Source organism: Camellia sinensis, chromosome 1 (genome assembly GCF_055761805.1).
Source record: "Camellia sinensis isolate YWXY chromosome 1, ASM5576180v1, whole genome shotgun sequence".
NCBI classification, from domain to species: domain Eukaryota; kingdom Viridiplantae; phylum Streptophyta; class Magnoliopsida; order Ericales; family Theaceae; genus Camellia; species Camellia sinensis.
Genome location: NC_138961.1, coordinates 139,670,611 through 139,697,693, shown reverse-complemented (window position 1 = coordinate 139,697,693; position 27,083 = coordinate 139,670,611). Strand labels below are relative to the sequence as shown.

At 36.4% G+C, this 27,083-nt stretch overlaps 1 protein-coding gene across 3 annotated transcripts in view; it reads left to right on the top strand.

The window, feature by feature from the left end:
• Positions 1–25,286, top strand: part of LOC114266185 (WAT1-related protein At3g30340-like) — a 64,077-nt gene extending 38,791 nt beyond the window's left edge. The window contains exons 4-7 of one of the 3 annotated variants that reach the window (XM_082885349.1): positions 16,286–16,517; positions 18,317–18,475; positions 24,664–24,815; positions 24,962–25,268. In XM_082885349.1, the coding sequence (XP_082741475.1) occupies positions 16,286–16,517; positions 18,317–18,475; positions 24,664–24,815; positions 24,962–25,208 (790 nt within the window). In that variant the 3' untranslated portion in view covers positions 25,209–25,268. Of the gene's footprint in view, positions 1–16,285; positions 16,518–18,316; positions 18,476–24,663; positions 24,816–24,961 lie in introns of all 3 variants that reach the window. The other 2 variants (XM_082885357.1, XM_082885354.1) reach the window with 2 other exon arrangements.
• Positions 25,287–27,083: the final 1,797 nt, after the last annotated feature.

Genomic DNA, 27,083 nt, shown 5'->3' with positions numbered 1-27,083 from the left:
TTAAATTACTGGATGACCCAAGCATGTATCACCGTCTTGTTGGATGCCTCATTTATTTGACCAACATTAGACCTATTTGCAGTTAGTGTTGTGAGTTAGTTCATGCATGCACCTCATAATGAGCACCTTGATAGGGTTCATCATATTTTGAGGTATTTAAAAAATTCTCCTGGCTTGGTATTATTCTTTACCGTTGGTCTCCAATCTGGGCTCTCCTGTTTCACCGATGCAGACTATGCAGGATCTAGGACTGATCGGAGTTCCACTTCTAGCTTCTGTACTTTTTATGGTGATCATCTTATCTCATGGAAAATTAAAAAAGCAAGCAGTGATTTCTAGGTCTTCTGCAGAGGCTGAGTATTGGGCTATGGCACATGGGACACGTGAGATTCTTTGGATCCGCTCTATTCGGGCAGAGTTGGGTTTTGAGGAGACTGTTCCTTCCTCTTTATTTTGCGACAACAAATCTACCATTATGTTATCCTCTGATTATGTACATCATGAGCATACCTAGCATATCGAGGTTGACATACATTTCATTCGAGGAAAGGTTCGGACTACCAATGTGCGTCCATCGTTTGTCTCTTTTTCTCAACAGTTGGCAGAGATGTTCAAAAAATCTATGGGACCAACTTTGCCCCAGTCTTCCATTGACAAGCTACATTTGTTGAATATCTTCAAACCAGCTTGAGGATGAGTGTTGAACATAGAAATCAAGATATTATGTTTGAATATGGAAATTAGAATAGGAATTATTTTGATTATAGGAATCTTACTTTGTGTGTATTGTTTCCTAAATTGTATCATGAACATATTATATATACATGACCTCTACCTCATTGATTAGTAAACCAAATAATTATTTTCATTCTTTTTTCGTTGCAATATTTTGTTTCTCATAACTAAATTTTATTGAATTTAAGAAAATTGCAAATTATTTCTACCATAAAAAATGTTATGGTGACTTAATTTGAGTACTAATGTTTTGAAAATCATATGATACATATCATTGATAAATTGATATAAACTCAATAAAACTAATATATTAATATTAATCTATACTATTATATGAGCAAAACATTATTACGCCTTTGAGATTGAAACTATCAATCATTTTTTTCTCAAATTTTAAAGTATTTAAATTATTATGAATTCCACATGTCAATATGTCTAGCAATGATTGGTTGAATTTGTTTTTCTCTTTAGTTTAAATTTCCAATTTGTCCTTTAAATTATGTTATTATATTTGCAATGTTATAAGTTATTTACAGAAACTTATACTGTTCTAATCAATATAATCAAATTGTTTGAATCACTCTTACTAACGTTTGACAATAATAAAAAGACAAATCTATAAAACAAAACCCATTATTTAGGAGTTAAAAATCTCATTTAATAGAGTTGAAAAAAAAATTGAAATTCTAACAAGGGAAGCAATTTGTATTTTAAATAAATCTCAGGGAGTATATTTGCAATTTACCCTTAAGTAATATAAATTTTGATTATCAATTAGATTATCAAACTACCTCTAGTGCAAAAATCTTTTAAGTAATTCATTATATTTGTACGAGTACGAAATAATCGTTGCTTGTATAATCCTAGTAATCAAGCTGGCGCTCCTCCAAACGATGTCGTATGGCCTGAAATTACAAGAACACATGAGCTTACCAATGGATGTGTGCCAGAAAACCCCTCTGATGCTTAAGTCAATACTTAAGATCAATATTGAAAAAAGCTCTATTGAATCTTGTGAATAGAATTGTGTTACCTCATTTTAGGTTATCTATGAGTTTTTATAATTTTTACTTGGCAGAATCCTATTAGGATTCTAATTCCTCATCGTAGAATCCTATCAGGAATCATCTTCCTAAAGGATAATTCCATCCTTTAACACCCTCATCACTAAAGAAGGTGAAATAGCACAACTCCTAGACCGACAACCGAGCAAATCACCATCCCAGTCACTTACCTAACGTGCAATCAACTGAACCTTACTGCTTCAAGGGATGTGCATCAAACAATAGAATCTGACCCACCAGCTGACCTGTCCGAACTCGATAGTCAGCGATTGATTTCGAATTAAGGAATGATCAGTAGTGGTTCCATGCACAGCAATATTTCAGATTCACAGTCAGCACTAATTTTTTATTTCAACCACCCGTCGAAACCGACCCAACTAAGTATATACAAATAAAAAAAATAGAAAGTTACAGAATATAACAATATTCCAAGAAAGACTCCTTATTTCCAGAGAGTTTTCTCTCAACTCTCTCTCTCTCTCTCTCTCTCTCTCTCTAATCAATGTTACTTTTCACCTCTCCCCTAGATAGAAACCTCTCTTCTTCCTAGAAACCCACCCCTCTTTTCCTCATTTTCTTCCTAGAAACCCCTCTTCTCCCTTATCTATTCCCCTCAGAAACGCCTTATCTCCTTTATTGAAACCTCTCATAAATTTCCTGTTTCTTTAATTTTTATTTCCAAGAATCAATTCAATCATCTATTCTCTCTCTTGTTTTCTCTTATTGCCTTTTCTTCGTTTTTTTCTCTAAATGATTGAAACCCCAAATCATGACCAGTGAAACCCTAAACCTCTCCTCAATCTCTTTCCTTCAATTCAATTCTTCAATCTTCTCTTTTCCTTGTCCTTTATTGGCTAAAAGCATAAGTTTTATTTGCTTGATTCTTCAAAAATCCTTTTGATATTGGTTCTCTAATGACAAGAAGTTGGAGATGACGATGACGGTAGGAGTTGGAGACAACAATGTGCAACGACAGTTGTATGGTGAATCTTTTGTCTCCCCTTTTTCATCATTTTTTCTTCTCACTATCTCTCTCGCAAATCTTTATCTTTGTATGAGTTTTAAGATTTTGATATTTAAAATTCAAATCTCATTTTTTTTGTCAATTTTTTCCTCTATCTTCCTCCTCTAATAGAGATTCGAAATCGACCAACCAAACTGTGAAACTGAGTGATTTGACTCGATCGATTTCAAACCATAAATCAATCAATAATGGTTGAATTTTTTGGTAACCCGATTGAGTCGATTTGACTGGTGGATTAAGGGTAAACCCAAACCAAATTGACCCATGCACATCCGTAGTTGCTTCTAAAAACAAGCACTATGCTGAGCTAACCTAGCTCGGCGTGCCTTTTCACCTCGCATTGACTTAGCTCAGCGCTCTAACAAGCCATCTAGACTAATTTTGCTTAGCCAAACATGCGAAAATGATTGCCCAGTTTGGCGATGTCTACTTCTCAATTTGCCCCTTTAATTCCGTCTGCTTCGGGATAATTGCGATTACTCTGTTTGTTACCCAAAAGACAACCTTAGAAGGGGGGTGAATTAGGTTTTTTATAAATAAAAATAATAATACCCCAATCAAAATTATAACTTGGACAACAGATAAGTAATTCCAAGTAGTAGATCAATATCTGTTGATGACAATGCTTAACGAAGAAATTTAACAATGAAGTATGAAAACACGGTAAATAGTTATAATAGTTAAGTAAAGAGATTAAGGAAGAAGAGACAAACAGATTTAGAGTGGTTCAACTTTAACAAAGCCTACATCCACTCCTCAAGCTTCACTGGGTGCTAGCAACAATTTCACAAATAAAGCAATCCTCCACATATTTTACAAAGACTATACCAAGTCTAAAACCTTGCCCTCTTTAGCTGATTCTCAATCACACTTAAAGAGTCAAGAAACCTGAGTGTACCGCACTCTTACAATCTTTGAATGATAGGTTTTGCTTTCACAAAATGCTTGAAATGAAACTCTCTGAAGAAATATTACAAAGATTGAAGCTCTAAGTTTATATCAGGGAAAATAAAACTCTCACAGGTATATATGCTTAAAGCTAAAAATCACTGAAATTTATGAAGGGAAAACAAAAATCATATGAAGAACACTTTAGATAATAGAGAAAGATGAGAGTGATAATTGATCAGAGAATGTTTTCTTGCTTGTGTTGTTGCTTGTATTTTATTTTTATTTTTTTGTTCAGTAGAAGCTTTGCCTTTTATCAAAGAGAAGATCATCGAACATTGTTTGTTGCATGTGTTGAAAAGATTGAATAAGATTTTGGTTAAATCTACTCTACTCTAATTTGCATTCCCCATAAATGATTAGATCTTGAAGAAGTTGAAGGATGGGTCTGATTGATGACAACTATATTAGAAAAAGAGTCATTGAAGTACAGAGTGGTCGTCCACCTGGATGTCCAAAATGCAATTTTGTTCTTGAGGGAGGTCTGTCAGATTGTCCTCGTGGATGTCCAATGGGGTTTCGATCGTCAAGGATGACTTCCACAATTGTCGAGGATATTGTTGGTTTAATAGCCGATGAGCAGCAAAATTGAACTGGAGCAAAGCTGGGCCAAGAACCGTTGGTCGGTCGTCCAGCTAGATGTCCGGCCAGATGTCCACCAGGACGTCCAGCCCCCCTTTGGGCTGGACTGCTTCGGTTGCTGCTGTGTTAGGCTGTTTAGGTGTTGTTTTGGACTCTGTTTTGGGCTAAAATTAACACCTGATTAAGCATATTTTTACACTCCAAAAATATGATTAGGAAAGAAAATATAATGGTATATAACATAAGATTTCAATATATTTTTCTCTTCCAAATAAATCAAAAACAGAATCAATTAAATCATCAAAATAAATAAGTCTAACACTATTCAACTAGGCGAAAATCCAGCTTAGTCTAAACAACCATCTGGTGAAACCAATTGGTGCTTCATATGAGCTCTGACACCAAGTCCTGTTTAAGACATGTGGCACACCGATACTGGTTCCATGCACCTATTACAGTCGTCATGTACTTTTTCCAAAAATTTGAATCATTGCGCCTTTTTGGCTCCTCTATATATACAAGCAATACATATAACCCAAATCCCTTACTATTCATCTTCTTCCCAACGACAAACCCTAAAGCCAGAGTTCTTCACCGTTTTCTTGTTTTTCAAACCAAGAATTGGGTATTTTTTACACAGCATTCAAATCGTCACCATTGTTAGAGCATTTCTACCAATTAGAAACCAAATCCCTGTGTTCAACAGTGATTTTTTGTAATTTCTTCAAATTATAGTTCCATATTTCTGAAGTTCTTAATATTCTTGAGCTTTAACTTCCAAATCTCATACTAAACTCTGCTTGGAACCCAAATAACAAATAGAAACTGGATAAAATGAAAGTTTAAACCATTATGAGGGCAAAACAACCCTTAATCTATCCTTTCTAATCCACATAACCCAGATTAAGATATATGTACACTAAAAAATTTGGGAAAAATTGGGCAAAAACCTTGATTTTGATATCAAAACGTAAACCGATAAAGCAAACTCTATGTTTCTGACTAACCATAAGGACCTATGTGCCCCATAAACCAACCAAGCTAAATTTCAACTTTAGGACTACAGACCAGGGTAAACTACTAGGCTTTTCACTTATAACTGAGTGGAAGTAATATCACGAATCGAACTGAGCTAAAAACCAACTCACTTGTTTGACTGAGCTAAAAACCCAACTCACACCATTGATCAACCTGAAAAAGTGATAGATCATTACTTTCACCGTACAGAATACTAGGCTTGACTAGGAACACCAACACACTGTGTGACTCTCAAAGATCGAGCAGACACCACACACAGCTAGACGACATTATGCAGCTGAGCAAAAAGCACGTAATCAGCTCTATTTTAAGTTATTAAATTGGACGGAGCTTAGTAGGCCAGTACCTTTTCAAAGTGGTTTCTCCTAGAGCAATAAATGAGTTTCGTGAAGACTACAACATACCAGTTGATGTTCATATCGAGTTGGCTAAAGAGGGAACCCTTCCCTAGGACCAAGAAGGTGTTTGTCCCTTCACCGTGATATCTATTGTAAAGGGGGCTCCACTTCCATGTGCAACCCTTGATATGTAAATTGCTAAGGCAAACTAGACTTTGCCCCACACAAGTCTCCACTAACAGATGCAAAATAATAAATGTATTAGCGGAGCTCAATTGTTGATTAAATCTAAACCTTGGTCTTGCCGAGATATTCCACTAATACACCCTTCGCTGAACTGACGATGAGTGGCGTTGGTACTTAAAAGAACCGCGAATGCCTGGTAACAAGTAGTCTGGACAAGGACATGACGATGAATTTCTCTAGGTATCTGACAATTATGAAATGGCCAATGTGCCCAGTTGATACATAAATTATAAGAAAGGTTCAACAAGTAATATGAATAGCTCGATCGCTTCTACTTTTCTCTCATCATTCCATTGAACTAACATGTGTGATATTTTGTAGACCTCAACCACCTCAAGTTGAATTAATCTTTCCCCAATGAAGATGCAATCAGGTTCGTGCTGAAATACAAACAATGCGACTGCTACATACTCCTTAACTATGAACCAAACTACCGGTACTCTACACCGCTTAAGAGTAAAGTTTTGATTTTTTTTTCTGAACCCTCTCCTTCTCCAGACCCAACTCTACCAGAAATCCCCTTGATCCGCTTGGTTGATGAAAAAGACATGGCCAAACGTAGAGGTATAAAAAACTGGATAATCACTTCCTCCAAAGATAAAGCAATCACTTCCACCACTCCACCAGCTCAAATCACATAGCAAACTACTAGAATTGTGCTAGTCTTGGCTTCCCCAGGTTATCATGAAATCCCACCATGCTTCAAAGAGGGCGCGCGCCTTTGATCCATCTATGGAATTAACTACCGAGCTAAGCACCAAGCAACCGGTCGAGCAGGCCATTCCTGCCCCAGCTTGGAAACCATCATTGACCCACCGGGGCAAAATTATCATAACTGCGGACTCCATTGCTGAGGACAATGAGCATTTGCTTGGATACAATTTTTCAAAAGCCTTCCTCATGACTGCTGACATGAAGAAGTGCAACCATTATCTTGATACGTAGCTTATCAAATTCACGATCAAGTCCATAGCCAAGGTAATTCTTCAATTGAGCATTCTTTTAGTTTTCTACTCAGTTTTAATTGCTAATTTTTTGCTCAATTTTGATTGCTAATTTTTGCATTTATTATAGGCCATCCAAAAATCCCATGTCACTATGGAGTGGCTGGTTAAAGCAAAGCAAAGTCTGAAGGACAACACCAACTATGCTGCTGTCATCGAAACTGAGGTAGGCGATCGCAGGCTTCACTGGAGATAGCCAATGCTAACAATGCACAAATTTTTGGTCAACTTGCCATTGTTGAAAAGGTGAGGGATAGAGCTCTGGCTAAGCTGAAGAAACTGAATGAAGAAGCAGCCGCACAAGAGCTTACTACGGATGTTGTACTCAAAGCTGCTGAAAAATAAAGGCTTTCATGAGGCTAAGGAGACCTATAGCAAACAAGTTGATGCCACAAAGGATGTCTTCTTTCAATTTGGCTAAAAGGCAGCTTACGAAAAACTTGGCCATGGCCTCGACACCGACGTATTCACCACTCCTCCCACCTATTTCTTGCCAGACTACATGGAAGCCTATACTAATGGGGTATTCAAAACTCGGGCATCGAATGGCAAAGAAGAAGGTGATAGTAAGGATAGCACTAAGGAAAATCAACCTAGTGGAAACACTGAAAGTAGTGTTGAAGAGGAAATGATGTAACGGGGTAGAAGGCCCTTCATTTTGTAACCTTTTGAACATGAATGGAAGTCTCAATATTTTGCAAATATTGCCACACCATTGACTTATTTGCTTTCTAACGAACGAAATAGAACATAACTCACTTCCTTGCCGAGCAAAATCAGCTTGACAAATAGCCCTTAAGTTGAATTAAACTTTTACATTACTACGTTGAGCAAAACCAGTTAGGTAAAGGTTTTCAAATTTGGGAAAAACCTCCAACTTACTTCGCCGATCAAAATCCAACTCGACAGAGCCTTTCAAAGTTGGAAAAGACCTCTAACTTACTTCGCCAGCAAAAACTAGCTCAACAAAGATTTTCAAAGTTGGAAAAAACCACCAACTTACTTTGCAGAGCAAAACCCAACTCGACAAAGAGTTTTGAAGTTGGAAACATCCTCCAACTTACTTCGCCAAGCAAAAACCAGCTCGGCAAAGATTCTCAAACTTGGAAACATCCTCCAACATACTTTGCCAAGCAAAAACAAGCTTGGAAATATTTTCAAAGTTGAAAACACCCTCTAACTTACTTTGCCGAGTTGAAACTAGCTTAGCAAAGAGTTTTTAAGTTGGAAACATTTTCCGACTTACTTCGCCGAGCAAACTTCAGCTCGACAAAGATTTTCAAAGTTGGAAACATCCTCCAACCTACTTTGGCTAGTAGAAACCACCTCAGTAAAGATTTTCAAAGTTGAAAACATCCTCCAACCTACTTTGGTGAGTAGAAACCAGCTCAGCAAAGATTTTCAAAGTTGAAAACATCTTCCAACCAAAAGAAAAAACCAACTCGGCAAAAATTTTCAAAGTTGGGAAAATCCTCCAACCTATTTCGTCAAGCAAAAATCAACTCGGCAAAGACTTTCGAAGTTGGAAACATCCTCCAACCTACTTTGCCGAGAAAAAACCTGCTCAGTAAAGATTTTCACAGTTGAAAACATCCTCCAACCTGTTTCAATAAGAAAAAATTAGCTCGGCAAAAAGTTTTGAAGTTGAAAACATCTTCCAACCTACTACGCCGAACAAAAACTAGTTCAATAAAGATTTTCAAAGTTGGAAACATCCTCCAACCTACCTCATCGAGCAAAACCAGCTTGGCAAAGAGTTTTGAAGTTTAAAACATCTTCCAACCTACTTCGTCTAGAAAAAACTAGCTCGACAAAAATTCTCAATTAAGCAAAGGGCAGCCAAATCTATTGCCCCTTAATCGTACTAAATCAATTACAACCGAAGATAGTAATAAACATTGCAAAGTGCTAAAACGAAATATTGTCTACCTGATTTATTAACGATAAAAATTGAAAAGTGCAAGAATTAAAGTTAGAAACAAAATAACTTTAAATTGGCAATGTTCCACAGCCTAGGAATAGCATGACCATCCAAATCCTCCAAATTGTATGCCCCTTTTCCAATAAAACCCACAATCTTATAAAGTCCTTCTCGATTAGCGCCCAATTTTCCTTTATCAGACACCAGAGTGTTGCTTGTGACTTTACTCAAAACCCAGTCTCCTACCTTGAATTGTCTTGAATGCAAGGTTTTGTTTTATTTTCTAGAGAACTCTGGTTCGTAGGCAACTTTGTAAACTAGTGCCTTCTTTCTTCTCTTTTCTGCAAGGTCCAACTCCAAAGAAATTGCTTCTCCATTCAAGTCAGGATCGAAGTTTTCACTTCTAATGGTTGACAAACCAATCTCTAGGGGGATGATAGCCTCTACGCCATGGGCCAAAGCAAAAGGAGTTTCTTCTGTGAGTTGTTTGGTTTGCCTACAAGACATGAGGTAATTCTTTAAGCCACTTTCCCTTAGTTTTCTTAAGTTTCTTCAGTCCATCAAGAATGACCTTGTTTAAAGCTTCCGCCTGCCCATTTGACTGAGGATAGGCCGATATGGAGTTATAGAACTCAATCTTCAATTCTTCACAAAATCCTCTGAAAATCTTTCCGTCAAATTGAGTACCATTATCAGAGATCAAATCTTTGGAAACTCCAAATCTGGTAATAATATTCCGCTACACAAATTTTTCCACATCTTTTTCTTTGATAGATGCAAGTGCTTCTACTTCAACACATTTGGTAAAGTAGTTTGTCACTGCAATAAAGAATTTCCTGTTACCCAGTGCTGCTGGAAGAGGTCCCATAATATCCAAACCCCATAAAGCAAAAAGGCAAGGACTTGTCAGAGGTAGAAATTCTCTAGCCAGTTGATGGATTTTATATGCAAACTTCTAGCACTTCTTACATTTTCTAATGTATTTTTACGCGTCGGCTTGCATATACAGCCACCAATAGCCTTGAGAAATAGCTCGGTAACCCAGCGATCTCCCGCAATATGACTTCCACACATTTATTCATGTATTTCAAACAAGAAGGCTTCAACCTTGCTAGGATGAACACATTTCAAATATGGACAAGTGAAAGACTTCTTGTACAACACTCTAGATGGAGATAGCCAAAACTATTCTAGTTTTGCTAAGATTTTATGTGCTTTCTTCTTGTTGGAGGGTAAAATCTTGTCTTATAAAAAGGTGATGATGAGATTCATCCATAATAGTCCCAACTCAATGCATAACACTTATGCTGCTTTACGCTCTTCCATGCTGGGTCTTAACAAGAATTCAATTAATAGATGGTTAGGAATTGTTGTGTTAGGCATGGAGACAAAGTGGGCTAACTCATCGGCACTGTTGTTTTCATCTTTTCCATTCTATTCTACCCTTATTGCATTAAACTTTTTGATTTCTTCTCTAACCAGCATTTGATATTTGGCCATTTTGTCATCTTTTGCTTCATATTCACTGGAAATTTAGTTGACCACTAGTTTGGATTCACTGTACACCATTAGCTTGGTTTCCTTTATGCGGAGGACTAATTTCAGACTGGCTGAAAGTGCTTCGTACTTGGCTTCATTATTGAAAGTTAGGAATCCAAGTCTGATTGCTTACTCTGCAATTAGGCTGTCTGGTGAAATAAGGACAACTCCTGACCCGACTTCATGTCTGTTGGAAGCTCCATCAAATAATAGTTTCTACATCTCCCCAACGAACAACTTCCAGCATTCAGAAGGATTTAAAGATTTCTTTAAGTCTGGGATAACTATTACTTCTTCGACCTTAACACCCGGTGGTTCTTGGATTACGATAGGTTGTTCAACGATTTCTTTGCTCGGCGACCCTACAATATTCCTTTCAGGCACTTCATCGCAAATCAGATCTTCTACTACTTAGATTACCTCTTCCTCCCCTAGCAGTGTGTTGTTGGGTCCAGAAGGTTGCTCCACTAGTTCCAAACTCAGTGGCACACTGTTAGGCTGCTCTGTTGGTGACAAGGCTTCAACTTGTTGCAAAGCGGTTGTTAGATGCGCAATTCTCGTGATACTTACACCCCTTTGCACAGTTTCTTTAGTCAAGTTGACCGGGCAAACTGAATGAGTTCTTGGGGAGAACTCAACAACAAAGTCTGCAAAGCTTAATCCTTTATCGCAGTTCTAGTTTAGAATTTGATGTCGAATTGTCCTAACTCAACCACTCACTTCAAAATCCTTCCAAAAAAATTTGCCCTTCCAAATAAGGATTTCAATGGTAATTCAATTAACACCATGATCGTATATGCATGAAAGTAATGTACTAACTTTCTGGATGCCATCATCAAAACTAAGGTGAGGTTCGCTAATGGTAGATACCTTGTCTGAGCACCGAGCAGAGTTTTACTCACAAAGAAAGTTCGCAAGTGTTGTATTCCTTCTGTACGACCAAGCACTACGCTGACAACATGCTGAAAAAACTGCAAGGTACAAATAAAGTTCTTCCCCAGGCTTTGGGGTCACTAGAAGTGGAAATAAGGACAAATACGGCTTTAAATCCTCCAGAGCGCGGTCACATTCTTTATCCTAGTTGAACTTTGATTTTATCACCTAGAAAAATCATCTACAATGGTCTAAAGACCAGTCAATAAATCTGTTCAGCACGGCTACCAATCCTGCAAGATATTATACTTCCTTTGGAGTGTTTGGTCTTTTTAACTCTTTAATCGCTTTGATTTGTGAGGGGTCTACTTCTGTTCCATGGTTGGTCACTAAGAAGCCTAAGAATTTACCTAATCTCACACCAAACGCACACTTGGATGCATTTGAACGTAGTTTATCAGTCTTTAAAATATGAAACATCTCAAAAAGGTTGTTGAGATGGTCGAACTTGTTCTTGCTTTTTTTATCACCATGTCATCAATGTATGCCTCCATTGACTTGCTAAGCAGAGGGGTGAATATCTTGGTGATCATCCTCTGAAAGGTTGCCTCTGCATTCTTCGAGTTGTGAAAGAAGTGATCTCTTGGTTTGGCTTGTACATAGTGATTTGATGATATCCACGATATGTATCTAGAAAACTTAGGCAGTTATGACCTACTGTAGAATCTATCAACTGATCAATCCTTAACAATGGGAAATTATCTTTTCGGCACACTTTGTTGACCGTTTTGTAATTAACACAAATGCAACACTAATCATTTTTCTTCAGCACAACAATAGTGCTTAAAATCCACTTAGGGTAATGGACTTCTCTAATTACCATTGCCTCCAATAAGTTTTCTACTTCTTCGGCCACTACCTCTGCATAGTGCATTGCCGACCTGTGAGTTTTCTGAATGACTGGTCTAGTATCTAGGTTGACATTGAGTTAGTGGCAGATCAAGCTTGGATCAATGCTAGGCATATTGTAAGGCGTCCAAGCAAACACTTCAATGTTAGAAATTAGAAAGCCCATGATTTCCTTCATTTCATTACTAAACAAGGATGAGCCTAACAAAAAGAAATTTTTCGAATCATTCTCATCAATCCTTACTTCCACAAGCTCTTCAACGACTTTCTCTTCGGCTTCATTACTAGCATCTTCAAGAACCTCCCCGTCTTCCGGCTCTTCGATCATCTGAACAAATCCTTTGGCAACTTGGCTACCTTTTTACAATGGGAAAACATTGCTTTAACATAATTTGATCTCCCAGGACCTCTTCAATCCTCTCTTGTGCATTGGGAACCAGGTGGTGCGTTGATGATATGGCTTGCATGGCATGCAACCATGCTCTTCCCAGAATAATATTATAAGTGGATAGGACCTTCAACATCTAAAACTCCACTTGTTTGACCACCGAACCCACTTTGACCGATAGTATGATCTTACCAACTGGCCATTCGAGCATTGAATTGAAGCCGACCAAGGGAGACGTGGCAGGTGCCAAGCCTCTTTCGTCTAACTTGAGTTGTTTAAAAGCATCATAGTACATGATCTTAAACGAGCTACCCTGGTCGATTAAGATCCTCTTGATGTCATAATTTCTGATGCACAAATTTACCACTAGTTCATCGTTGTAAGGATTTTGTAGTCTCGCCAAATCTCTATCAAAGAAAGATCTCTATCTTCCCCTTCTTGAAGGTCAACTGGACATTGAGTACTTCCCTCATGTGTGCAGCCTTCTTAATCATACCTCTTACAAACTTGCTCAAGGTCAATCATACCATGGATCACATTGATAACTCCTTGAGAAGGGGCGTCAAAGGGCATTCCATTCGACATGTCTTGATTTTGGAAGGCTTCCCTAGCTTCACTTTTGATGAAGCGGTTTAAGTGTCCTACTGCAACCAGCTTTTCTAAGTGTTGTTTAAGTGGTAGACAATCTTCAATTCGATGCCCTTTTTCATCATGATATGTGCAACGCTACTTTTCATCATAGCCCTTCTGTGCCTCGCCTAACTTGGTTGGCCATCGAACGTACGACTTGTCTCAAATTTCACTAATGATAAGGTAGATGGGCTTCTTGAATACCATAGTGATAACAGTGCTAGCTTTCAACTTCCTTGCTTTCTCCTCTTCATTGTTCAAAAGTGGATTAGCCCGGTTATTATTGTTGCAATTCTTATTGTTATAGTTTCTGCCTTGCTTTTCATTTTTCCCAACCATGTTAACTTTAGCTAAATTTTTGTCTGCCAGTGCTGTGGCGATCTTTGCTTTGCATGAGCAAAATCTTCTTTAACCCTTATGTGCTAGTAAACCATTTCCATTATAGCCTCCATGGTCAGGGGAGATGTCATTGTTAGTGAGTCTCGCAATCCATGTTCGATTGACAAACCTCACTTATTGGGCAATAGCTAGGTTAGAAGGACATTTGTCAATTTCATTGAATGTCTCCCAATATCTGTTGTTATATGACTTCAAAGTCTCCTGAGGCCCTATATCAATAGCCAGCAAATGATCAACCTTCTTGGGCGTCTTGGTGTTTGTTTTGAGTTTGGTAACGAATGCCTCTACAAGCTATGCCCAAGTGGCAATGCTGCCCTCAGGCAATTTTTCCAACCAAGCCAAATCTAAATCCCCTAGGCTTGATGAAAACAAGATCCACATCAACACATCGTTCCTTTTATAAATAACCATGACTTGTCAAAAATGACTAAGGTACATCTAAGGATCTGACTTCCCATCATAGATTGAAAACTTCAGTTGGTAGAAGCCTACAGAAGAGGTGCGCTCTTGATCTCCGGTGAGAATGTTGTGCTCTACAATCTTGTCAGATCCCTGTCCGCTAGCACATAAACAACACGTGGCATTGACATTGCCACCTTGATGCTATGCGTCTTGGGAGTCAACCTCTACAAAGATGACATCCTTTAAGGATGGTTCACTTGGTCTATTTCCCTTATTCGAACCCTTTTATCAAGAACAGTCCTCAAGTCTTCTGATCTTGCAAACTCTGAATAATAAGACGATATCTAATGAGAATGTGAGGGGCGATGGCTACTCTCTTGTGAATAGGATCTCTATCCTAGATCTCTCAGACCTTGCGTGATACGAACGTGACCTCAGAGATCGTGATTAAGAGTCACCTATCCTATGGTTTCTTCTACTACCAGAAAGCAGTAGCGTAGGATGTATAATCTGGTCCCTAGAAAGATGAGATTGAGTGCAGTCATCACGGATTTTATCCCGAACGACACCTTTTCCCCTCACCTAGCACTTCAGAAGCTCCATATCCGCCACTATCTTCCTTATTATCTCATTACACTCCCTAACTCTATTATCCAAGCCTTAGGCATTGGACATTCTTCGTCATTGATGTTCTTATAGGGTTGGAGAACATTGAGAAGAATGAAGGCGCTTGTCGCACACGTCACTATGAGGCCCTCTTCTAGGCTGAGTGCCTAGATCTTGCATTGGATCAACAAACGGCAAATCTCTGTGCCTCCTATTAGCCTTAGGAGTCTGGCCATCGACGGTGGAGAACGGAGGATGTTTATTGTTTGCTATTAAAATCTTTTAAAGGAGCTTGATCAAAAGGCTTGTTCTCTGTATTTCCCAAAGACGACGCCAATTGTACGAGTACGAAATAATTGTCGCTTATATAATCCTGGTAATCAAGCTTACGCTCCTCGAAACAATGTCATATGGCCTAAAACCAGAAGAATACGTTATCGGCAGGTGTGTGCCGGAAAACCTCTTTCATGCTTAAGTTAGTACTCAAGATCAATATGGATAGAAGCTCTATTGAATCTTGTGAATAGAATTGTGTTACCTTCTTTTAAGTTATCTATGAGTTTTTATAATTTTCGCTTGGCAAAATCATATTAGGATTCTAATTCCCCATCGTAGAATCCTACTAGGAATCATCTTCATAAAGGATAATGCCCATCATTTAATGCCCTCATCACTAAATAAAGTCACAACTCCTTGGTTAGTAACTGGGCAAATCATTAGTCCAGTCACTTACCCAATGTGCAGTCAACTGAGTCTGGCTGCTTCTAAGAACAAGCACCATACCAAGCTAACCTAGCTCGGCGTGCCTCTTCACCTCACGCGGACTTACCTCGGCACTCTAACAAGCTATCTAAACTAATTTTGCATGGCCAAACATGCAGAGACGATTACCCAGTTTGGCGATGTCTGTTGTTTGCTCGCCTAAATGTCGATAGCTCATCTGAAACCTTGCAACCCATAGACTAACCCAAAACGAGCCTGATTTGGCCCGACCCAATCATCTCAACACAAATCTCCCTCTCAACATTCATAATTTATAAATTATATACAAATTGAGCATGTAATTTAGGTCAATGATAACAATGATATGAGAGCTATTGTGGGATGGATATGATTTCTTTTTTGCAATTCCATGCATAGCACAAGTGGACTACTAGTAATATATGTTTAAAAGAGCACTCAAGCCATAAGTCTATTTCTGAATCTTTTGGGCCATTAGGTCCAAACTCTAATCTCTTTGGGTCAGAAGGACACAATTTGTCCAAAAAAATAATTGTCTGTTGCAATCACCCTATCTATTGAAATCACCCAATTCGTTTATTTGTTAAAATTTACCAAACCTATTTTTTTATCTGTTGAAATTTACCAAGATACCTATCTATTGAAATATGACATATGCCACTAATTCAATACCATATATGTTGAATATCACATATTTATCTACTTTACCACCACCATCTACTATCGCCGGTCGTCACAACCAACAACTTTTTTGGTGCCCACAAATTTTTTTAGCATATCCTTATCGCCAAATAAAATTTTACATTAAATCTAATAGTTTATATCCTTTTTAAATTAGACTTTTCACCAATTTTCTCTATTTAAAAACATTGTTTTGTGTTGGATGGTTGTATTGTAGAATGGAGAAGCTGCGACTCTGTACAAAGGCTGGAAAGGTCAAGACTGGGGGTGCAATCATGTGCCTCGCAGGAGCACTGACTATTAGTCTCTATAAGGGTAAATCATTTTACATTGGACATCATACAACCCATCATCAGATCATCTCCCATAAAGCTAATCATCATTGGACACGTGGCTCTCTATTCCTGGGGTTTAGTGTTCTATCCTATGCTACGTGGTTCGTTGTCCAGGTATATTCATACATATACCCAATCCAATTCCATTCATCCAACGGCTAACAAATGTAATTTGAATTTTTTTTTTAATTCGAAGGAAATTTCATTAATTAAAGCCAAAGGACAGATATAAGAGTCCATCTAAACTAAAACTTACACCAAACAAAGTAGAAATATAGCAAGAATCACACAGGAAAGAAGCTATGAAAATATTTAGACACACATTATGTGTTTGTGCTCGTACTGTGAAGTAGAGCCGATCATAAGAATTTGACAATAGAGCATGTCTGAGATAAATCATAAATTCCAACCACAGAGAGGGTAAACATAAAAATAACACCCTTGATGAACTCTCACACACACAATAGCAAAACAAGACACAATCAAGAACCAAAAAAATCAAAAAACAGAGAATAAAGACACAAACCCACTAACCAAACAACATCTAGCAGCGGCGGCAATAGATCCGATGGTAGTGAAGGCAGCAAATTCAGCATAGCAAGAGATGGTGCAAGCGACAAATCTGGGGAGAGAGACGAAGAAACTAGCAGAGCAAGATGGTGAGCAAGGAAGAAGATGGAGGCGATGTCAGATAGAGAAGAGGAGAAGTGACGGATCTAGTGAGGGCCATAGCCAGTGTTGAAGCGAAGAGGAGAAGAAACACCTCACTAAGGTGGAAAGCCATACCTTGCAAGTTATTGGACTACAAAAACAAAAAACGAAGGGAATGAAGGAGTTAGGAGGAGGGGAGAGGAGGCCGGAGGTTGCCGAAGACCCCACCCCCACCCCTACCCCTACCCCTACCCCTACCCCTACCCCAGTATCCACTTTAACTAGAAAACTTAGGATGAGAAAAAAAAAATATATATATATATATATATAGAGAGAGAGAGAGAGAGAGGCTCTCAACTTGAAAGTTGCTATATATATCATCACATGAATTTCACTAATTTTTTTCTCCCATTTGACATAAAATACTGGACCGTCGAGCACTTGTGGGCTTCCTGCACGTAGATTGTTTATTAAAAAAAAAATAGTTAATTTAATAATTGTGAACATGTAATTTATCTCTTGTATTCACACACACAAAATAATAATAATAATAATAATAATAATAATAATAATAATAATAATAATAATAATAATAATAATCACGTAATTTTAAAAATAAATCATTAATTTTAAATGTGATAAAATCATATGATTACAATTATTAAATCAAAATATTTTTTTAGTTTTTTTATTTTTTATTGATAATTTACATATAAAAGTCTTAAAAATAAACTGATTCCTAGTGGTGGGCTCTCACGAATTCAATAACACAGTCCAATCTTCTCTCCCACCCCGACGGACAGAAGCTATACACCGAGGTTATGTTTGGTTTGCTTTTTTTTTTTTTTTTTTAAAAAAATAATAATTAATTTGAAAAAAATAAATATTCAAAAGATTTTTTTTTTAATTTTAAAATTATATCTGACATATCAAAAAAGATAAAATTATATAAAAATAAGAAGTGTTCTTTGATTCTTTTTTTTCTTGCACTAAATTAAATTTTTTTTTTTTTTTAAACATTCTGAAACAAATTTCTAAGATCAGACCAAACATAGCCTTAATTTTTCTATTTGGACATACAAACAATAATCATCATGTGTATACGTTGATGTTTATTGTGTGGAAAAAAAAAAAAAAAAATTTGATATACTTTTGAGTAGACAAATGTATAATTTTCCTTTGAAAGTGAATAACCGTGTATTTTTTTTATATATTTATTTATAAGGAATATGGTTTTGGCTTTTTGTAACCATCATTTACAGGCGAAGCTATTTAAAGAATTTCCATATAAATATTGGGCAACAATGTTAACGTGCATAATAGGATTCATGCAATCAACGGTGATTGGCTTATGGTTGGGTAAAAGCAAGGCTTCCTGGAGCTTGGGATGGAATATCCAACTCATTACCATCATTTATTCCGTAAGTTTGTGTTTTTATTTTTACTCATAGTTCTCATATTCAAACTTTTTTTTTTTTTTTTAATTACTGTTTGTTCAGTTGCAAAAATAATTCTTTTTAAATTATCCAATCACGTTTGTGATTTTGTTTGATAATTTCAAGTTCTATGAAGTTTATCGGTTATACATAAAGAAATTAATAAATAACAAAAATAGTAATAATTAAAAAGTCAACAATCATTGCTAGACAAACCACGAAGAAATAAGGTCCTCTTTGAAAGTTGGTTATTTTAATTGGTCTTTTTATTTTTTATAGAAAGATATGAAAAATTTAAAAAAAAAAATTAAAAAAGTGATTTGGTAACTTAGAGCATCTTCATTAAATTTCACCTCTATCAAACTAGCTATCAAGTAAGTCCTTTTAGTTTTTGTGATTTTGACTCAACAAATATAACTAGTGATTTCACATAATCAAATATTCAAAAAAATTTACTTTTCATATTTTGAAAATAATTGTATTGAGTTTATAAAAAATAATTCTAAATTAAAATGAATAAGAATAATATATAAATAATATGGAGAAAGAATATAGAATTTGTTGGACAATATATTTAAAATGATGTATAGCCAAAATAGAAAAAAATAACTTTCAAGTCAAAATATAACAAAATTTTAACTAATTTAATAAAAATAGTGTTTGTGTGGGTGATTTTCTGACCACACTGCAATCTTAGTATCTAGCTGGAGAGCACCGGCAGAATAGATGGCACCTGACTAACCTGCAATAGAAAGAGAAGACTCCGGCGGTGGTTCGTCCACCCGGGAGCACTCCGACGATCAAGTCAGTATATCTCTCAAAGATAAATCAAGTGCTAAACATAAACCTAGTCCCAATAGAAGCCTAACTTCTATGGACTCAGGATTACTGCTAATCTTAGACTCCCAGTAAGATTAGGATAAACTCTCTATGAGTTTTATCTTAATACAAATTAAAGTCTTCTCTCATTCTAGGACTCTTGCCCCTCATCTGCTTATCTCGGATTTCGATATCTTCGGAGGTAACCTCGGCCTATCCGAGATGACCTCGGCATAACAACCAGGACACGTGGCACCTCGGCTGACATGTCGGCGTCACCTTGGCCACGTGTTGGTACTCAGAAAATATATCCTTACAACTGCCCCCTAGGTTCTATTACCTCGGCATTCTGAGGTGATGGAACCTATACTGTTCGTTCATCTGTGCCCCTCTGTCCGAGATCAAACTTGCCGACCTCAAAGTTCCCTGGACTTTACTGTCCACTTCTGTCAAGTATCAAGCTTCATGCTTTCCAAGCTTCTTGAGATCACACCTCCTAGCCGAGGTTCTTGTTCCATTAATTCGTAAACTCCAAGAGCTTTGCAACTGCTCCACTCACATTCTTCGGTGGGTTCCCGACTTCCAGTCATCTATTTGACTCTGGCGATCTTCATATCGGCGTTCATTTCTCTTGGTAGGTTCAAAAACTCTTTTATTAAGCTCAATCTTCCATAACTCTTCTGAATCCGTTTACTTGCCCTCTGTTGTCTTTTATTTTCGTCTGTTTTCAAGTTTTGAATTGTTTGAACGTCTGGCACTGTTCTTGTCATATCCGCTTTCTGTTGTTAGCATCGTGTCTGGGTCATTACTTTCTTGTTCTTCACATACTTACTTAGTGCATGTGCACTTGGCTTTATTCTTGAACTTTGTCGTCTTCTTGACTCTGATTTTTCTCTTTTTTCATTCAATCCTCTGGCTTTTTCTCTTTCTAGTTCTTTTGCTTAAATCTGTCATTGTTCCAAGCTTTCAAGCTCTGCAACTGTTTTCGTTCTTCTCCTCCGGTGAAGCTTACGTCATTCTGTCATTTTCGCATCCGTCGTCAGACTTCGGCAATTCTCATTCTAGCTTCCATCTTTCTGGTAAGCCACTGTTCCTCTTGGTTTTATTTCTTGTTGCTTTCCAAGAAGCTCTGCTTCATTGTTAATCACCATTGCTGTTTTACCCGTTGTTTCCAAATCATCTTCTTGAATACACACTGTTCACACATCTGTTGATTTCTGCCACTGTTCTTGGCTTGACACACCTGTGCAATCTTTTTGTCTTGATTTCCTGATAGCTTCATCACAATTCTTGATTACGAATTACATTCTTGTTTCTGTTTTCTGTGTCTTTTTCCAGATTCTTGTTTTCAATCCTTGCCTTCAAACTCCGAGGTGCCAATCGCCGAGAAGAGCTTTGATTAAACTCTTCGGGAGATCGATGCTGAGCTCGAGGCCGAGAAGGCTGCTGAGAAGTCTTCCCAACTGTCTTCTATATCCTGCCATTGATGCCGAGTAGTTTTGTTTCCTTCTTTTACTCCTTGTACCTTGTACTTTGTCCTTCTCTGTATGCTTTTAATCTGGCCGACGTGCCATTTTTGTAGTCTGAATAATTTATTTTTCAATATTCAGGCCGAAGTGCCTTCTTTCTTCTTTAAATGCATTTCTATAATTTCTTCTTTTGAATGAATGTCTTCTTTTTTATGCTCTTGTATGATTCTACACTTAGAATAATTTGCATGTCTTCGAAGTACACCTTGACTGTGCAATCTTTTCGGGTAAAATACCTCTGTCTCAACTTCTAATCTTGCTTATCTCGGCCTTGTCCTAACACTTGAAAATATTGTAACAAATATTTTCACAAGTGTTGCTTAGAACTTGTCACTTTCTCAATGTCTTCTATCAAGACTTCAGTTTTCCATATTTCAAGTTTTGACAACCTGGTAGTCTTGGCAAGTACGCAGATATTGCTTGAGCTTGACTTTAACTTGTAAATTTTTCTCAAAAATTTCAATAAGTGTTTTAACCATCATCCTTTATCATAACCTCGGCTTAACTTCAGCTTGTAAATTATTCTCAACATTTCAACAAGTGTTTAACCATCTTCCTTTCGATACGACCTCGGTTTAACTATAACTTGTAAATTCACAAAGAATTTCAACAAGTGTTTAAACCAATCTACTTCCGATACGATCTCGGTTTAACTTCAACTTGTAAATTTACACAGAATTTCAACAAGTGTTAAATATGACCTCGGTTTAACTTCAACTTGTAAATTCACACAGAATTTTAACAAGTGTTAAACATCATCTCAGTTTAACTTCAACTTGTAAATTCACACAGAATTTCAATAAGTGTTAAATATCACATCGGTTTAACTTCAACTTGTAAATTCACACAGAATTTCAACATGTGTTAAATATGACCGCGGTTTAACTTCAGCTTGTAAATTCACACAGAATTTCAACAAGTGTTAAATATGACCGCGGTTTAACTTCAACTTGTAAATTCACACAGAATTTCAACAAGTGTTAAACACCATCTCGGTTTAACTTCAACTTGTAAATTCACACAGAATTTCAGCAAGTGTTAAATATGACCTCGGTTTAACTTCAACTTATAAATTCACACAAAATTTCAACAAGTGTTAAACACCATCTCGGTTTAATTTCAACTTGTAAATTCACACAGAATTTCAACAAGTGTTAAATATCATCTCGGTTTAACTTCAACTTGTAAATTCCCACAGAATTTCAACAAGTGTTAAACACCATCTCGGTTTAACTTCAACTTGTAAATTCACACAGAATTTCAACAAGTGTTAAATATCATCTCGGTTTAACTTCAACTTGTAAATTCACACAGAATTTCAACAAGTGTTAAACACCATCTCGGTTTAACTTCAACTTGTAAATTCACACAGAATTTCAGCAAGTGTTAAATATGACCTCGGTTTAACTTCAACTTGTAAATTCACACAAAATTTCCACAAGTGTTAAACACCATCTCGGTTTAACTTCAACTTGTAAATTCACACAACAAGTGTTAAATATCATCTCGGTTTAACTTCAACTTGTAAATTCCCACAGAATTTCAACAAGTGTTAAACACCATCTCGGTTTAACTTCAACTTGTAGATTCACACAGAATTTCAACAAGTGTTAAATATCATCTCGGTTTAAGTTCAACTTGTAAATTTACACAGAATTTCAACAAGTGTTAAATATGACCTTCGTTTAACTTCAACTTATAAATTCATACAAAATTTCAACAAGTGGTAAACAATGATTTCGGTTTAAGACTTGTAAATTGTCCACAAATTTCAACAAGTGTTAAACAATGATTTCGGTTTAACTTCAACTTGTAAATTGTCCACAAATTTCAATAAATGTTAAACAATGATTTTGGTTTAACTTAACTTGTAAATTGTACACAAATTTCAACAAGTGTTAAATAATGATTTTGGTTTAACTTAACTTGTAAATTCACATAGAATTTTAACAAGTGGTAAACATATTCTTCTTCTCTCTGCCCCCTGCATGACTTCTACATACTCCTTTGCGAACCTTATAAAAGGTCTTCAACCTGGCTAACTGCAGTCCAAACTTGCGTGTTTTCTTTTTTCATCTTCTGGGATCTGAGATCTGCTCACTGAGTTCTTCTCTTCTCGGACTTAAGTGCCGAGATCTTGTCTGCTAGAATCTTGGATCTGCTCACTCAGGTTCAGCTCTTATCTTCTCGGACCTACTCATCTAGGCCGAGATCATGTCTTCTAGGATCTGAGATCCAGGGTCTGGAATCCGGGATCTGCTCACTTAAGATGAGTTCTTCTATACTTGAATGTTATCTCCTTGGGAGCGCTCATGCCCCCTGTCTTTGCATCCCTTCTGGAAGGGTCTTCGTTCCTCCGCAGGTTTCTATCCTTCCACACCTGGAGGTCATCTTTGTTGTAGTATCCGTTTCGATCTATTGTTTTTGGTGCGTCACCTTTCTGGCCGACGTCTTTCACTCCGTGACTCTGGTCACGAGTTTCTGTGTTGCGGTCGTTCCCTTCAACGTCGAGGTTGATAGGTCTCCTACTCCCAGCAGGAGCGTTGTCTCCAATCTGATCCTTCTGTTTGTCATTGGCCATCTATTCTTCTTTCTTTCATTGGCCATCTATTCTTCTTTCTTTCCCACAGACGGCGCCAAATTGTGTGGGTGATTTTCTGACCACACTGCAATCTTAGTATCTAGCTAGAGAGCACCGGCAGAATAGATGGCACCTGACTAACCTGCAACAGAAAGAGAAGACTCCGGCGGTGGTTCGTCCACCCAGGGGCACTCCGACAATCAAGTCAGTATATCTCTCAAAGATAAATTAAGTGCTAAACTCACAAGCTTGAGTATCAAAAGCATACCTTAGACCCATGGAGGTGCCTCTCTTGTATAGCCAACATAAACCTAGTCCCAATAGAAGCCTAACTTCTATGGACTCAGGATTACTGCTAATCTTGGACTCCCAGTACGATTAGGATAAACTCTCTAAGAGTCTTATCTTAATACAAACTGAAGTCTTCTCTCATTCTAGGACTCTTGCCCCTCATCCGCTTATCTCGGATTCCTATATCTTCAGAGGTAACCTCGGCCTATCCAAGATGACCTCGGCATAACAATCAGGACACGTGGCACCTCGGCTGACATGTCGGCGTCACCTTGGCCACGTATTGGTACTCAGAAAATATATTCCCACAACTGCAGTGTTATAATAATTTTGACTTTTTAATTAAGAACTAAACTCTCCAAATACAACTATCAAATTCTTGACCTTGTGTAATTGTTCAGATGTTCGATTTTAAATTGTCCTTGACCTTGTGTAATTGTTCAACTATATGTTTTTCTTTTTTTTTTTTAAGATAATTTTTGCACACACATTGCCTGAGTTCAACTTCTAACATATATATACACACACATATGAATCATGAAATTAATTATGATGTTAGGCGTACATGGCCCACTACAGAGCCCACACTGATAATTCAAATCATTAATTGTGTAGGAATTGTCAAATATTTTATCTTGAAAAAAATTATTTTAATCGGATATCAATAGGTACTTAATTGGAGTATATTTGTATTAATAATTTATTTTTAAAATCATACTTATTGTTGACACAAAATGTGTTCGAATCAAGTAATTATTGATAACCGATCAAAATATTTTTTTGCAGAAATAAAATATTTGAGTAGCCCTACACATTGAACGATTCAGATCATCGATATGAGCTCTTTGGTGAGTCCATAGAAGCCCAACAACCTCCTCCAATTTGATTTCGAACCGGAGAGAAGCGTGTATGATTTTGGAGTCTTTTTTTTTTTTTTTTTTTTTTTTTAACAGGGGGCATTAGCTACGGCTGCATCATTTTGCTTAATTTCATGGACAATTAGGCACCGAGGACCAACCTATCCCTCCATGTTCAACCCCTTGGCCCTCATTTTTATAGCTATAGCCGAAACTCTCTTTCTTGATGAACCCATCACTGTCGGAAGGTAACTACTAAAGTCAACAATTTTTACCTGATATTATACCAACTCGAATAAAGTGACTAATTCAACAATCAAAATCTTTATGAAATCAAAGCCATTTTTCAATAATTGTGTAAACTCATTCTCCGTAATTTACGACATGATTGCAGCTTGTTAGGAATGCTGTTGATCGTATCAGGTCTGTACTCGTTCTTGTGGGGAAAGAACAAGGAATCAAAAATCATGGTTTTACCAAAAGCAATATTCGATGAAACATCACTAGTAGTTGTTGTTCCTGATCAATCTGTAGTGAAGCAATCGACAGGTGTAGTAATGCCAAGTGCTTCTACCAGTATCAGCACCATTGATGCCGAAGATGGTGCTGACCCAAACCACGGGGAAGTACATGGAGTATAGTTAGTCGTGTGATATAGTCGACCTATTCGTTCCAAGTTATGATAAGTTTTTTGTGGTGATTTTTTAAATTTGTCAATAATTAGTAACTTTTTTTGTTGATGAATTTTTTAACTGTCGCTAAAAATTAATAATTAGTGACATTTTTTTTTTTATTTATAAAAATGCCTCTAACAAATAAAAAATAAGATTTTTTAGTAACAATTAATAGTGAATTCGACTTCTTGATGCATCAAAAAGTTAAGAAATTTATTGTGATCGATACTGATACAAATCATTTGGCTAAAACTAAAAGGCCAACCTATTTTTTGGACTTTTTTTTTTTTATATTTTTGCAATTTTTTTAGCTTTTGAGTTATATATATTTTTAAAACATTTTTGGTCGGTCTAAAAGGAGGGGGGGGGGGGGGGGCGTAATTTTGAAGAAAAAAAATCACTAAATACTAAAACAAGTCAATTTTTTTTATCAAAAAAAGAAAAAAAAAAACTTAGAAAATTGGTTTATTTTTATTTTTTCAAGACTTTTTATTATTATTTATCGATTGTTAAAAATGTTTACTATCACCTAGTCGAGAAAAATTTAGGATAAATTACCAATAGATCCTAATGGTTGGATTTAATTCTCATTAAGTCCTATTGAGAGTTAGTCATAGCAAAATCGTTGCTAAAAATAATTTTTTGTGACTTTTTCTGCATGTCGCTAAAAATTAAAAATTAACAATTAGTGACTTTTTTTGTCACGATTATTGTAAATTATCACTAAAACTTATAAGTAATGACTTTTTATGTGATGATTTTTTCAAATTGTGGCAGAAAATTAAAAATTTGTGACTTTTTTGTGACAGATTTTTTAAACTATCAGTAAAAATTAACAATTAATGATATTTTTTAATAGTATTTGATGAAAAATGTCATTAATTATTACATGATCTATTGGATAATAAGTTTATCTATTAAGACATATGCGTAAGTCCCAAAAAAATTTAACAAGTAAATAAATTTGACATAATTTAAAGGGTAAATTATACAAATAGTCTCTGTGGTTTATACGATATGTCAATTTGGTCCATGTTGTTTCAATTTGCTTGATTTTGCCCCTTAATTTAACGGATTGCGTCATTTTAGTCCAATAAATAACGGTTGTTAAGTTTGGTGGACGAAAAATCAAACTATGTGTCAATTTGATCCATGTAGTTTACACAATGTGTCAATTTGGTCCTTGTTAAAATCGAGCAAATTAAAACAATAAAGACCAAATTGACACATTGTGTAGACTTTCTGTCCACCAAGCTTAACAACCGTTATTTATTGGACTAAAATGGCAGAATATGTTAAATTAAGAGGCAAAATCGAGCAAATTCAAATAAAAAGGATCAAATTGATACATCGTATAAATTATAAGCACCATTTATATAATTTACTCAAATTTAAAAAATAATAATTTAGTTAAAAAAAAAAAGTCACCTCCCAAAAAAACAAAATTATTTCACAAAATTTTTTGCTATGATCTCCATATTCTCGAGAATCGTCAGGACAATGTTTTTTTGAAGAGTCTGGATCCTCTAGGCGATTCTCTGAAACCTTGGTTGAATAACAAATTCAAAAATAAATAAATAAATTGCTATGGTGTCTCAGAGACAGAGAGAGAGAGAGAGAGAGCCATGTGCTCCTGTTTTGCAAGTATATCAGCAAATAAGCAAAAGGAAAGAAATTAAAAATGAACTCCAACATACCAGAAGTTAAAGAAAACACATACATAGAACAAGAAAAGCTGATTACAAATCACTCCATTTTGAGTTCAAGAAAATGCCATAAAATTTAATCGATCTGTTCGACAAACAAAATATCACCAACACACAAACTGAGAAAAGCATCTTC